At 37.2% G+C, this 13,896-nt stretch overlaps 1 protein-coding gene across 1 annotated transcript in view; it reads right to left on the bottom strand.

Annotated features, from left to right (window-relative positions):
- SEMA3C (semaphorin 3C) overlaps nt 1-13,896 on the bottom strand; it is a 129,661-nt gene that overhangs the window by 40,848 nt on the left and 74,917 nt on the right. The window contains exons 5-7 of the mRNA XM_068923060.1: nt 9,398-9,517; nt 5,465-5,555; nt 924-1,043 (exon numbers count right to left, since the gene is read on the bottom strand). Coding sequence (XP_068779161.1) covers nt 924-1,043; nt 5,465-5,555; nt 9,398-9,517 — 331 coding nt within the window. The remainder of the gene's footprint in view (nt 1-923; nt 1,044-5,464; nt 5,556-9,397; nt 9,518-13,896) is intronic.

Genomic DNA, 13,896 nt, shown 5'->3' with positions numbered 1-13,896 from the left:
AAAATAAATTGTAATCTTGCGATTTCACAGCAGTCACAGGAATACAGAAATTACAGGAGTCACCCAAAAATAGAGTCAAAATAAGAAATTTATGTTTAAGAACTTAAAGTACGTTTTAACATACTTTAAGAAGGTATGTTTATTTCAAAATACTTTGAAAGCTTTCTAATATTGAACCGTTATGTTTGTTAGTTCCTCCTAAACTTTGACATCTACCTCTGCTCAGAGGTAGATGTCTCCACCACCACTTTCATTTAACATAGTGTAGCTGGAAAAAGTTTGCTTATCAGTGAAGTCAGGGAGAATTTCCACATTGATTTCAGTGAAGCCAAGAGTTAAGTTTTTGTGTTCAAATGTTAGCTTTCCTACTGTGTGTTGATAATCAGTCTCTTATCACTGAAATAAATAGCAAAAATTGTCACTAACTTAACTAATAATAGGACTCTCTCCTAAATACATTCTGAATACAAGTGGTAGTGAGCTGTCCCTAAGGGGTGGGTTAGCCTGAATTGCCGCAAGTTTGTAATTCATTGTAAAAAACTTAGTCTGACATATTCTAATTTAAGGTAATGTCTTATGCATTAGAGGTGAAGAAGGGACTCCCCCAGAAGTCAGGCTGCCTGACAGCTTGTCTTTTGAAAGGTTTTCCTACACTTTCCCTTGAACAGTTTGCTTCAGTCAAAATGGGCGAAGGGACATCTGGCAGGGTGGCCCACGAGGCTGGCGCAGGCAGTGAGTCCTCTGTTCCTTCGCACCACATGAAGTGCACTGTCTAGCATGTGTATTTGCACGTATTTCTTCTTCATAGAGTCACTTTATAAATTAATTTCAGAAAAGGAAATAAAAGCTTTTTATTTTAAATGAAGCAAAGCAGAGACTCTATGAAACACATTAAAAGCTTTGGTAAAATAAACCCATCTTACCACTTAGCCACTTTGAGTTGTGTTGATCAGTTCTCACAGCATTGCGTTTCGTTAAACTGCGGAAAATGGCAGCATCCGTCCCCATGAAATCAATATACATTCCTGAAAAAAGCTCTTCATCTACAGAGAATTGAAAGGGGCAGGGAGGGAAGAGAAAATGAATGCAATGTTATGGCTTTTGGGAAATCCATATTTAGTGATCTATTCTTATTTTAAAGTCTTGCCAGCTCTTTATTTGCATAGTAGTCTATACACTTAAATCTTGGGTGGTGGAAATGGTATCTGCTCTGATTTGCAAAGATACAGATTATATCTTTGTATAAAGCAAAAATTCATTCAAAGATTGAGAGAGAATCATCAGATTTTGCTCAAGGACTTTAGGGAACTGCATAATTAAATACAGCAGCAGTATATGTGGTGAACCTTTCCTTAATACAAAGTTTTAGTGACTGAACTTTCATTACTAGGTACCTTTGGAAAATCAGGCAAGTGTTATCAAAAAGAATCACATCCAATTTTTAAAGTAAGTACTTAAAAAACCTTTTCTGTTATGGGAGTAGACAAAATGACTGGGCTGAATTTATTGCTCGTGTAACTGGCACAACATCTATTGCAGCTAATGGATCTGAGCCAGTTTTTACTGAGAGTATTCTCAATGCTGCCCCAGGCAGCCTCAGTACTGACTTCAGTACTGCAAAGGCCAGACAATCATATTATTGAACTTTACTCAGAGCAATATGGAGCAACAATTGCTCCCTTTTATATACTTGATTCTAAGTATAGGTCTATTTTGTATGAACAGAATTAGACATGCAACTCTTACATTAACAGAATTATGAACTTCTGTTCCCCGTGCAGGACTGAAAATTCAGTCCATCTGTCAGACTGTATATCTGTGCTTGTGTGTGTGTGCATAAATATACATATATAGATAATTATAATTATAATTACATATACTATCATTTTCCACTCCATGCATAACCAAGCAATTTCCACTGACTAATGGCAATGAAACCCCAGAGTAGAAAGCAGTAGCTAAAATAAACTTTAACTTTCAGAGTGGGAGTGGTGGCTGAATACATTCCAGTACAGCTGGGTCCTTTGATTGATGTTTCTGTCTGACTTCCTGGACTACCCAAGGAGTGTGGTCAATCTGGCAAGAGTCACAGGTTCTGAAACTCTTGACACTATTTTTATGCTTTGATATGTGTGTGTGTGTGCATGTGTGTGTGTGTGTGTGCGCGTGTGTGTGTGTGTGTGTGCGTGTGTGCGTGTGTGTGTGTGTGTGTGTGTGCGCGTGTGTGTGTGTGTGTGTGTGTGCGCGTGTGTGTGTGTGTGTGTGTATGCATGTGAGCACGTGTCCATCGCTACGGAAGCTTATTCGCTCATGAGAAAATTAAACCCTAGAGATTTTATTTTTCTACTACCGGTTACAGCCCAGACTGAACTCCTACAGACGAGCTAGTGGATACTGCAGCCTTTCTTTTGCTTTCGTCTCTACCAGGGAAGAGAGGAATCATACACAGGGAAACCCATTCTCTTGGGATAACAAGTATAAAGATGTAGGTAAATAATGCATTTGCTGCATGTCTGTGAAGCATTTACTTCCCAAATACGTACTGACAGAATGATGTCAGTTCAGTATTTACCTATAATCAATTTTTGTATATCAGCCTCACCGCTTCAAACGATCAAAGCTTTACTCTCATGAAATAAATTCATTGAAAGAGATCAGGCTTATGGTTCTCACTTTTTCTTAGTGCTTTGTATATACACACACACATAAAAGCGATAATAATAATAATAGTACGTAATTCTTAATCCTGTTACATATCAGCTCTATCAGTTATGCCTTAAGTAATCCTAGAGTCTGCTTGCTAATCATGTACCAGATGACATCTGTCAGCTCTATTTCCTTTTAGTAAAATTCTAAAATTCCACACAGTTTGTTTGGACAGAACAATAATTTGCACTACTGCTCTTTGTTATTAGGGGAATTACTGAACTGATGAGGTATGTCTGCTTTTGTAAATACTTCAGAGCTTTGGTGGGGAAAAAAGACATACATACTGTACATGATCAAGCCAAGCTTGCTCAAAGCATATTTTTCATTGCTTTGATGCAAAAATGTCTTTGTACAATGGTAAATTCTAGTGAGTTCTGATTTGTTTTTATAATATTACTTTCTTTTGAAGAGAGAATCAGGTTTTCTGTTTCATTCTAAGGTCATACTGTGTGCTGGGCAGGATGCTAGAGATGCCCAGAATTGATGAGAAATTGCAGCTATAAAAAATGGTTCTTTTATTGTGGAGGAGTTCCCAGTCTAGCAGCATTTCCCGTCTTCTGAAGACACTTGCATGAGAGTTCAGTACCGTAGCTTCAGTCCCCATCATTCTTAGGTCATGCTGTGAATTGTAAAATCATCACTTTTCCAGCATGGATATTGAGGCTAAATTCATTGAAGCTTAATGCTTTTGAAGTGATTGAATCTTGTAGCTACAGAGAATTCAGAGATAAAGTATATAACTAAATCTGTAGGAATCTCTTGAAAAAAAAATTGACCTTTGTTGAATAATTTAAACTTTGTAGATGAATTATGTCATGAAAGATGGGTCCGACACTGGGGGAGGTCTCCTCAGTCACATAACTAAGGGATTAAGGAAGATGATGTAAAGCCTACTGAGATGAACAAAGCTGTCATATATTGGTTGCAGGAAAAAAAAAGTTTTACTCTTCAGAAGCAGTATACTTTAATAGGATTTCATTAAATCTAGACAGGAATGAAGAAACTTTATTCTTTAATGAGAGTGATTCACTTAAGACCAGAACAGCAATGTAGAGCAGTGGATTAATTCATCACTGGGTTTGAACAAACTTTCTTACTCAGTGAGTACCAGTAAACACTGAACATAGATCACTGGTGAGATAAAAATACAAAGGGAGTAAATTTTCAGAGACCTATCTTGGTAGCATTTTCCTGTCTTCTTAGTGCTGGAATTCCCCTTCAGTTCATACCTCTGTGAAGGAAATTATTTGTCCTTTCTACTAAATATATTTGCAACGAGGAATCAAAAAAAATTTTAATTTATAGTTTGAAGACTATTTATGATAGAATATATGATACTTTCCTTATGCTCCATGAGACCCAGACTTCTAAGGAAATATCTGGCACAATATATGTGTAATTCTCATTGATTTCAGTGGAAGTCGAATGGCAGACACACTATACATTGTTTCCTTGTAAACCTCGGGTCAAATATCTGGTGTTCTGTGTGCACTAAACTCTCTTTGCTAAAGGAAGTCTGAAAAATCTGTGCAACCGCTGTTCTCTTTGCAGCCACAAACACTGCAAGGATTAGGTACACATTCAAAAATCGAGGCTTTGGATTCAGAAGTCTGTGAAGGTGTTGGAAATGTGAAAGGTGCCGTGTCCGGCAGCGAGGCGGATTGGCAGCACGGCCGAGGGCTCGCCCGAGCTCAGCGGCAGCCCTGCCGTCTGGGCAGGCCCGTGTTTCCGTCTGGCCAGCGGCGTGCTGCTGGCAACCTACTGCCAGCTGGTAGCAGGCACGGGGGAACAAAAGCGCTGATTGAGCAAGCCTACTGAATTAAGGTAATGTTTAGTCTTCTAAGTGCTGTGATTTAGCCCAGTCATTTCATAGCAGGCTGCTTCCATTTCTTGCTTTACAAGCCAGTGGGGAGTTTCTTGGGCAATCACTGACTCAGTATGACAGCTGAGGAGCACTGCGCTGCTCCTCGAGAAAGTCCACAGTCTAATCTTCTGGTTTAAAAAAAAAAAAAAAGAAAGAAAGAAAAGGAAAAAAGTGTCTTTTACTAATGACTTAGGTTACACAAAGTCTACGTCTCCCAGTGAATTTTCTCTTAGTAGTGTGATAGGCACGGCAGTAACTATTTGTAAGGGGTGTATCTCACTGTTACTGAGCACAGTCCCCACCAATCCACAAGGATATTTTAGGTGTGCCGGTTGTATCACTTTCTGGCCTTTCATAAGGAAGAAAATTGCTAAATTGGTTGGGTATAAAGCCAAATGAGGAATGAAGAGCCTTGTAATAGCGTGTGGGCTCTACAGCAGAGATGACAAGAAAAATGAAATTCAAACTAACTACAGTCTTTAGGCTTTCTTTCCCTGGCTACACTGAGTTTTTACAAATGATTAAATGAGACACAAGTACTGCCCAGGATGAACAAGGTCAGAAACTGTTCAAACATAAAATGCTAGACAGGGTAATAGAAAGTTGAAACTAACCCTGGGAAAAAATGTATATGCTGGAAAAGCGACAATCTTTTGTTTTCTGTTTCTCTCTTTCTCTCTTTCTCTCAACAGCTAATTCTTGCATGTTGTTCACACGTCCATCCTTAGCTTCTCATAAACCTTGTAACGATATCTGCCCATCAGCACAAACGCAATGGACTCCTTTTCACAAGCTGAAGTCTGTGCCAGTTCATTTCTGACATCTCATTACTCCACACTGTGCATGATAATAAGGAGTTAGACCTCAGCATCTCGGAGTATTTTTACTTACTGATCATAACAGACACCGTGTTCACATTAGGATTGAAAGAGCAGCGTCCTTTCCCTGATTCGCACTTGGAGTCGATCTTGAAGATCTGTTCCTGTAACATAGATGTTCATGTTACACCTCATTTTTGAAATTTGCAGAGAGAAAGCATTTTTTTCGGCTTTGTTGTTTCCAGCATTAACAGTGCTCAGCTCAGGACTGTTGTTGCCCCATCTACAATCTAGTTTTCCTACGCAGATTTGCATTGTCTTTTTAGACAACTTTCTCACCACTACTCAGTTATTTTCATGATTGTTGTTATAAATTGCAGATATTGAAATAGAGATTTTTTTCCCTCTAGCTCAGTTATGCTTTGGAGTCTTTAACTGTCCTGATACTACTACAGTAACCTCTGTAGAGATTACTTCTTTATTTTTGAAGCTACCTGTCATTTATTTGCTGGGTACGTGGTGATACTTATACTAGTCTGAAACATTTATAATAAAGCTACTAAAAAAATAAAAAACGTTAAATATAAATCTCTTATTGCCATTCCCAGCTGCCATTTTGTCATAATACAAATATTTTGCTTTTTCCTGCGGTATTAGACCTCCAAAAATAACCCCTAAATGACACCTCTTTTATTCAGTGCCGTCTCTTGGATTATTCTCAGAGCTCCAGTTCCATAGTGATAGATGATTTACTAGCATCTCTTGTTGAAGCCAGAAATCTCTTGGAAATTTTTTGCTATTTAGGAATCTTGGTATGGGGCCTTGTTTATATTTTGTGATTTATAAATAGGAGGTATAGTTGTCCAAGTAGAAGTAACCTGGACTACAGCTCAAAATACAGACAGTCTGAACACTTTTACAATATTCCCCCATCTTGGTGCACCTCTTCATTTTCTAGTTCCCGATAATACTAAAGAATGAATGTATGCTGAACAAAAAGGGACTATTGGGTCCAAGTCAAGCTCTTAAAAACTCCATGCAGTAATGGAATAGATATAGATCTGTAGCACATCTACTCACATACCATTGCACACCACATGAACAACTTGTTCCTAGCATCCTATTACAAACTTAGATTATTTAATAAAATAATCTAAGAGATTATTGCAAGAGAGAAAAAACAAAATAAAACAAACTAACCAAGCAAAAAAAACCCCTTAAAGTATCTTTGTTTCAATTGAAAAAGGTGGTTGACCAAAACTCCAAAGAAAGGCTTTCGTGATATGCATATCGGTGTGGTAGGTATTAAACTAAAGCCAACAACTTCTTATATCCTCTTTCACTATTAACACAAATCACAATGAATCCGGGATGCCACACAGATCATTGAGCAGCCATCTGGTGATAATAAATTGTAAACTCCACTGATCTGAAATGCTCAGCTACAACAGGAAGTTTTCATTTTCTATTATCCCTTATCTCTTTTCCCTCTCTTGTTTTGCCTGATTTAATCACACTTATCTATCACTTTAGTGATAAGCCCTCTACACAATGCTAAGGTATAAATATGAAGTTTCTACTATTATCTTCTTTTTTTTGTTGTTTTATTTCTAGATTAATATGTAGTTTGATGCTAATCTATATTTACTATGTTCTGCCACTATTTACCAAATCAAAATGTGCAATATTTAATTTTATAAAATTAATTTTAATATTAAACTGGCCCCAAGACAATATTTAATTTTAATATATATTAAACTACTTATTTAGTCTGTAATTAATTCACATAGTGACTATATTTACTTCTGTTTACCTCTGCTCTGCCCTTAGAATATGTTTGGATGACTAAAAGAGTCATTACCAAAGACCAAAAGTGTGTTGAGCAAGAACTATTTTTCAAGCTTTCCTTCAGGGAAATATGATTTAATAAACAGGGCAACATTCTGCATCATCGATGAAGCCACCTCCCGGACGTTAAGTGGAACCTTGGAGATCAAAGAACAAAACAGGCCTAGTTCTTGTGATTATTGGATACGACTCTTACTGTCAGGCTTTGTAGCTTCTAGAGAAAAACAGATGTTCTTTTTTAAATAGTAATTTTGCACCTGCAAAAACAGACTTCTGTGCATGGAAAACTGAAAAATTCAAGGTAAAATGATAAAAGCAGAGAAAAAAAAGTTGTCACTACTCCCATCAGTACTACATAGTTCTTCACTCTGTTCTGTTAATTAGGCATGCATTTATATGTATGCAATAGGTTCAGAAGGAAATACCTGATTTTAAACTGTTATGCTTTTGTTGACTTGTACAGTAATGGCTTTGAGAAGGCAATGCCTACAGTTAAATGTCTGACAGACTCCAGACGTCTGAAACAGCAGTTTATTTAATCAATTGATTATAGGCATGCAGCTATACGGACAGGCTAAGTGAAGCCAATTCTGCTCTTCCAATATATGTATCTCTATTTTTAACTTTAGAAATTAAACATCTTGCATCATCTGGAAGTCTCATGTCTTTTTTTCCCCCTCCAATAGAAATCTCATGCACAACAAGCTAAATATCAAGAGAGTCAAAAGTTCTCTGGACTATGATACTACTGCTTAAGCTTAAAAAAGGATATTGCATGAATTAGAGACAAATGAGATCACTTTATATGTTTTAAATCACTTTTCAATAGTAAATTAGGATAATGAGTTGCTAACTGAAGAAACAGACCTCAGTTTCACAACATAAGCAAAATAAGCTAGAGGGACGTATTTACTCCATCAGAACTGCTTGCTTGTGCTTTTAAATCCAGGCCTATGAACCTCTACTTCTGGATAATTCATTAGGAGTGAAGGTGCAGTGATTCAGACTACATCCTCTGTCAAGGAGGCTGAAGCCAGATAGCGATCTACCAAAAGCAGCTGAGATCATCCTGTGCAAACCTACCTGGAGAAACAGTGATTTATTGCCTCCCTGGCAGCGTTTGCAGTGTGCCTGGGTCTTGGCCAGAATTCCCATCATACTCCCAATGAAATCAGTAATGAATTTCCCACTGTCTTGCCTAGAAGCAAGCCCAGCTTTTAAAGTTGCCCTCTCATGGCAAAAGTCCAGGTAGAACTCTCTGATCTTCCTTTCTAACACATCTGCTTCCACATTGCACAGGAAAATATACTACCCTCTCCTGTGCCTGCGGATATGAGCTACTGAGGTGCTGGGTCTTGGATAAGTGCTTTTCTTTCTCCTTCTGCTTGCTTAATTTATTACCTATTACATTTGCACATAAACAAACATTCCAGTTTCAGATCATGAAATCTGGACAATGTATTTATGAAACATCTGGTACTTTGTATATTTGAAATACACAGTGAAACTAAATACAGAAAAAATTGAGACTTATTTAGAGAAAATGAGATTTACACCCCTGAGGATCTCACAATGAGGAGAAAACTTCCTAACTTCATGCTGGCAGAATCTAATTGGACAGAACTTCTGATGCAGAGATGAAAATTCACTGGAAATAGTACCTACAGTAAGGTGGCATCTAATTGATATTAAGCTGAAGTCCAGCAAACAGTCACATAGCCGAACAGCTAATCCACTTAAGTGCTTCTTTCAGGAATCAGTAAGTAGCACATGGTAGTATAAGAAGCTGGTGGACTGCCTAATTTACTTTTTATGAAACTGCCTCTTTCTTTGCAAGTATTTCTTGACAATTTTCAGAATTTAAAAAGAGTTCATTAGATAAAATAATATGTTCCCATCCAAAACATCCCAACATTTTAAGGACCTACTGAAATTTCAGATGAATATCATATCTGAGCATAGTTTTTGAGCAGGGCTTTATTTCCTGCTGGTAACAGGACTGTCAGAAAAACAGGGATCTCTGTTCTTTTTACTATTTTACATGGATGAAGGAAACTACATGGACCATAGATTTGTGCAGTATCAAAATTTTGAGTTTTCCATAACACTAGAAAGACCCACAAAACACAACGAGTGGACAAAATGAGGAGAGACCCACCTCAGACCTGCGCCCTCTGTTGATGTATACACACACGGGGCTGAAGGCTCCACTGCCGCAAACATACAGGTGGGTACGATTGTAGGACTGTATCACACGCACAAAATTTCCACAGCCATGCTGCAGGGAATACAGACAATACAATTTCACATTGGTGAAGGTCATTAGATATTGGGAACTGTACGGAATCGAAACAGTTGATAATTTTAATAGTGTCCTCGTAAATATACATTTTACAGTACAACTTCTTGTAACCTGTCATATTAAGATGAATTCACTTCCTCTGTCTTTTTCATTCCCTCTATAAAGCTAAACATTTGACCTCTGTTCAAGGCCTCCGGCCAACTTGCTTTATGGCAAGGTCTTTTGAAGGATCTGGAGGCGGGACAGAGGACTGGGGAGCCACAGTGAAGGGTTATCCCCTCACTTTCTGTGCAACAAAGAAATATGAAGTAGAAAAACAGCTACTGAGTTTGGCAGTCACTGGATTTCAACAGCTGCAGACTTCTGTTTTCTTTCCTTGCCATTTTCTCCAGTCTGGGAATCGGGCATGGACAGGGCACTAGAGAGGAGTTACAGAGGGGTGAACGTAACTTTCCCATAAACACACAGCAATCTGATTTTCACCCACAGACATCGCATGGGAAGAAGCAGGACCTCTGCAGGAAAGCCAGAAGCTGCCTAAGGAAGTTTCTTTAAGAGTCTCTTTTCTCCCTATTTTGTTTCCTAACAGCTGGAGATAATTAAAAAAAAAAACAACAAAGCAAATCCAAATCTCAGATCTCATTAGTTTCTGTCCAAAACATTAAAACTCTGAACAGTAAGCTACGTGAGCAAACTTGCAATTAATTGTTGCCTCATAGTGAAGATCAATGGTAATATCTTCAAATAGTCATGAAAAATGAAACATAACGTTAGTAACACACACTAACACACTATCAGTTTACCGAGTTTTCTCCTTCCAGCATACCCCTTTCTTCCCTTGTTCATATCTTTTTGATCATGATCAGCTGCTAATGCACTTCAGGTTAAAAATATGTGCTTTTTCTGAATGTTTTTCTTACTGAGATCCTAGATCTGCCTTCATATTCAACCATCCAAACCTCCACCGACATCAGTAAGAGCTGCATGTTTTTTTGTGAATGCAGGATTGGAAACCGCTATCAGTTGTTTTCATGAAAATCAGTGGAGTTAATCCTTGTTGATCAAACAGCAGTTCATTTGTATTTAAAGGCATTCATATTTTCAGTTCAGCAAGAGCTTGTACTCTACTATGGCACCTGAAAAACTAGTGTTATGATTGCAAGCCATTCAGCGTTCACAGAAAGAGTTTCTCTACAGAGAACACTGCCCATCTTCAGTAAAGCGCTAGCTCTTGCTGTATCAGCAAAATCCTTTAACCCAGTCAAAACATATTGTTTCTCTAAAGCTGAGGGTTGCTCTTAACCATATTCATTTTCTCAGATCCAGTGATCTTATTTTGGCTCAGAAGTGGCTTTAGCAATTTCTTGCTATCCAAATTAGGCTTGTGTCAGCAGTACGTAATGACATCCACATTACGGCTATGGAAAGTGAAAAAGGACAGCTGAAGGTGTATAACTAGCTTATATATGCCAGAGTGTAAGCTGATGCTTTCTTTTCTTGCTGTTCACAAAAAGCTTTTCTGGAACAGTCCTAGATAAAGGATTACATGATGGAAATCTCAACATGAAAGTCCTCGGGGAGCAGGACAAGAAAACAACGGCAGGAACAGTACTGCTTTGTGGCACATGACATTCTGCTTCAACATCATGCCATTTACTTTCCAAAGTTTCTGTAGCAAGAATACAGTCATGGTTACATGAAAGTCTCCTATCTTTAAGGGCAGCCTTCTTAGGTGATCATCTGACATACATTGTGTCTTCATATCTCCCCACTGATGATTTTCAGATAAGTAAAACACAATTTGGCTCAATACCAGTGTTCTCCTATCTCAATGCTGGAAGATCATTTGATGATATTCTGTGATCCCTTGCCCATCTCCCCTGAATTCAGCACACCACTCAATTCCCTTTATAGTTTACTACATGATTAATCTGGGTATTGCACTTTCAGGCCACGACCCATCAAAGTAAGGCATTTTTAATTTAAAAACTGTTCTGTAGGTCTGCCCTTCAATAACACATACCTCAGTTTACTATTTCCTTATACTTGTTATTGTAGTACTTCATGCTTCTAAATCAGACTGGTTTGAGGTGACATTAAATGGTTATCTTTAGTATGGTTTTTATTTGCCAAAGTGGGTGGTTATGACCCAGCTATTTGTGTATTACTCGCAGTTGATACCAACGCTCACACAATAGTAATATCTGGGGAACTGCTTTACTCTAGACATCTGAAAGGCAGATGTCTCTGCCCCAGGCTTTCCTCACAATAAATGAAGAGAAATAGATACCATTTCAATGTAAACATCCAAGTTATCCTGGTGAAGGTACTATTTGAGGGTGACTATTTGTCTTCACTAACTAAAAAGGGCGCTGAGAATGACAAATTCAGACGTAAATGTTTGTCTAAAGTTAGGGCGCACCAAATCTCCTTTGAAAACAATTGGCTGTTTGTGTAAAGTCCTTCTTTGCTGTCTGATTCAAGTCTGTCTATTCCTCTTTTACCTTGTGATCACCATTATTCTCTGACAGGCCAAATATTATCAAGCATTTACTTTCAATTTTATGCGACAAATTCGAATAGTTGAAACTTTATTATTCTGAATTCATTCTCTATTTCTACCATTATTATTAGGAACCAAACTCAAAAGAATTCTATCAAAATTGAACTGTAAATTCTAATTTACAAACAATCATTTAACTTTGGGTTCTCTTTTTTCCACATACTTCAATGAGTGTACAACAAGACACGTCACTGATTTTAGTAGGAGCAGTGACTACCCTTTAGTACCATACTTCTGTTTTGTTTTGTTTTAAAGTTGAGGATCTATCATATTAAGGACAAATGTTAAGAAACTTCACACAAGCTTCTATTTTTAGACCTTCATCTTTCTTCTACAATGAACTGCAGGGATTAAAAAAAGGAATTAAAGTTCATGCAGATGAAAGGCTAGACATACTTAATTCATTACTTTACAGATATATTAGCTACATCCACAATTAACTTGCTGTTGAAAAAAAGGGGTTCTATTCAGAAATCTGTCCCCAAATGCAGCACCTTTTAGATATTTCAATGTGGTTAAAGGCTAGGAAAGTCTCCTTACTAAATATCTAAGTTTAAAAGTTCTCTGGAGTGCCTAGCACTCCATCATGTCTTAGCTTTTTTCCCCACAGAGCATATCTTTTTCATACTGCTTTCTGCTTAAAGTATCTACTTTTTTGTATTTTTGCCTTATAAGAATGTCATCGTGTGTTGGAGACGTGAGTAAAACTAAGAAACTTTTCTATTTCAAAGAAAAAAAAAATTCCTTGATCAGTCTATTCCCAGCTGATGATGCAACTCACATCATCATTAACACATGCTATATGCTGTATTTTCACATTTACTGCATCTTAACTGGCTGCTAACTATAGAGTTTGCCACAATAACCCGAAAAAGGTAAAGATGTATAAAAACAGAGCATTCAATAGGAAAATATTTGTTTTTCATTGTCATAGCTATCCAGAAAAAAGCAGGTAAGCTGCCATGCCAACCATAATATAATTATTCATGAAGACTCATTCTCTTGCTCTGGGGCATTACAGTGAACTCCTCTCCATGGTTTTACTCAAAAAACTATATTACACTCCGCTAGGTCAACCTTCTGGTTTCCTTTACTTTCATCAACAGTTGCATTATATTTTGCAAAAGAAAATATATTTTTCTTACAAAATGGACTGAGTTGAATTACTATAACATCACAATAAGTGAACTGCATGCCTTTTTGTAGGTTTAATTAAAAATAAGAAATGTGTAACTTATATAAATAGAAACATTAGTCTTGGTCTAGAGACTTTTCAAATAAATAAGAGTTTTCATACTAAGTTCAGTGGACTTTTACATTGACACTATTGTTTCTGAGATTAAAAGCTGTATTTATATACACCTGCTTATGCACTTCAATTAATTCATTAATTATGATCCTAGAGCTATGCTGTGGAGGATGTGCCGAAGATCATTACATCTAATGTGAGGTCTTCTGATCTCCATAGTTTTTGGTTGAAATCAAGGTATAAGCAAAATTTGATCAATTTTTGGTAGAAATTTGGCATAAATTGCATAAATTGGATTTGGCATAAATTGCATTTTTGGTACCACAGATTATGAATTCTAATACTTAAATATCGCTTGGAAAACAGTTATATCTAAACAGCTAGAAAGAAAACTAGGATAAAGACTATTAGGCACTACTGAAATGGTAAATAGTCAAAAGGTAACTTAAGAGAATAAAAATGTGACTTCCTGCATTTCTTTACAATTCAGTTTTCTTCCGTGAGTAAAATTTATGCATATATAGGCTGTAAGACCAAATCATT

This window comes from Struthio camelus, chromosome 1, assembly GCF_040807025.1.
Source record: "Struthio camelus isolate bStrCam1 chromosome 1, bStrCam1.hap1, whole genome shotgun sequence".
Taxonomy (NCBI): domain Eukaryota; kingdom Metazoa; phylum Chordata; class Aves; order Struthioniformes; family Struthionidae; genus Struthio; species Struthio camelus.
Note: the sequence above shows the minus strand (reverse complement) of the source record. Positions and strands in the feature narration are given on the sequence as shown.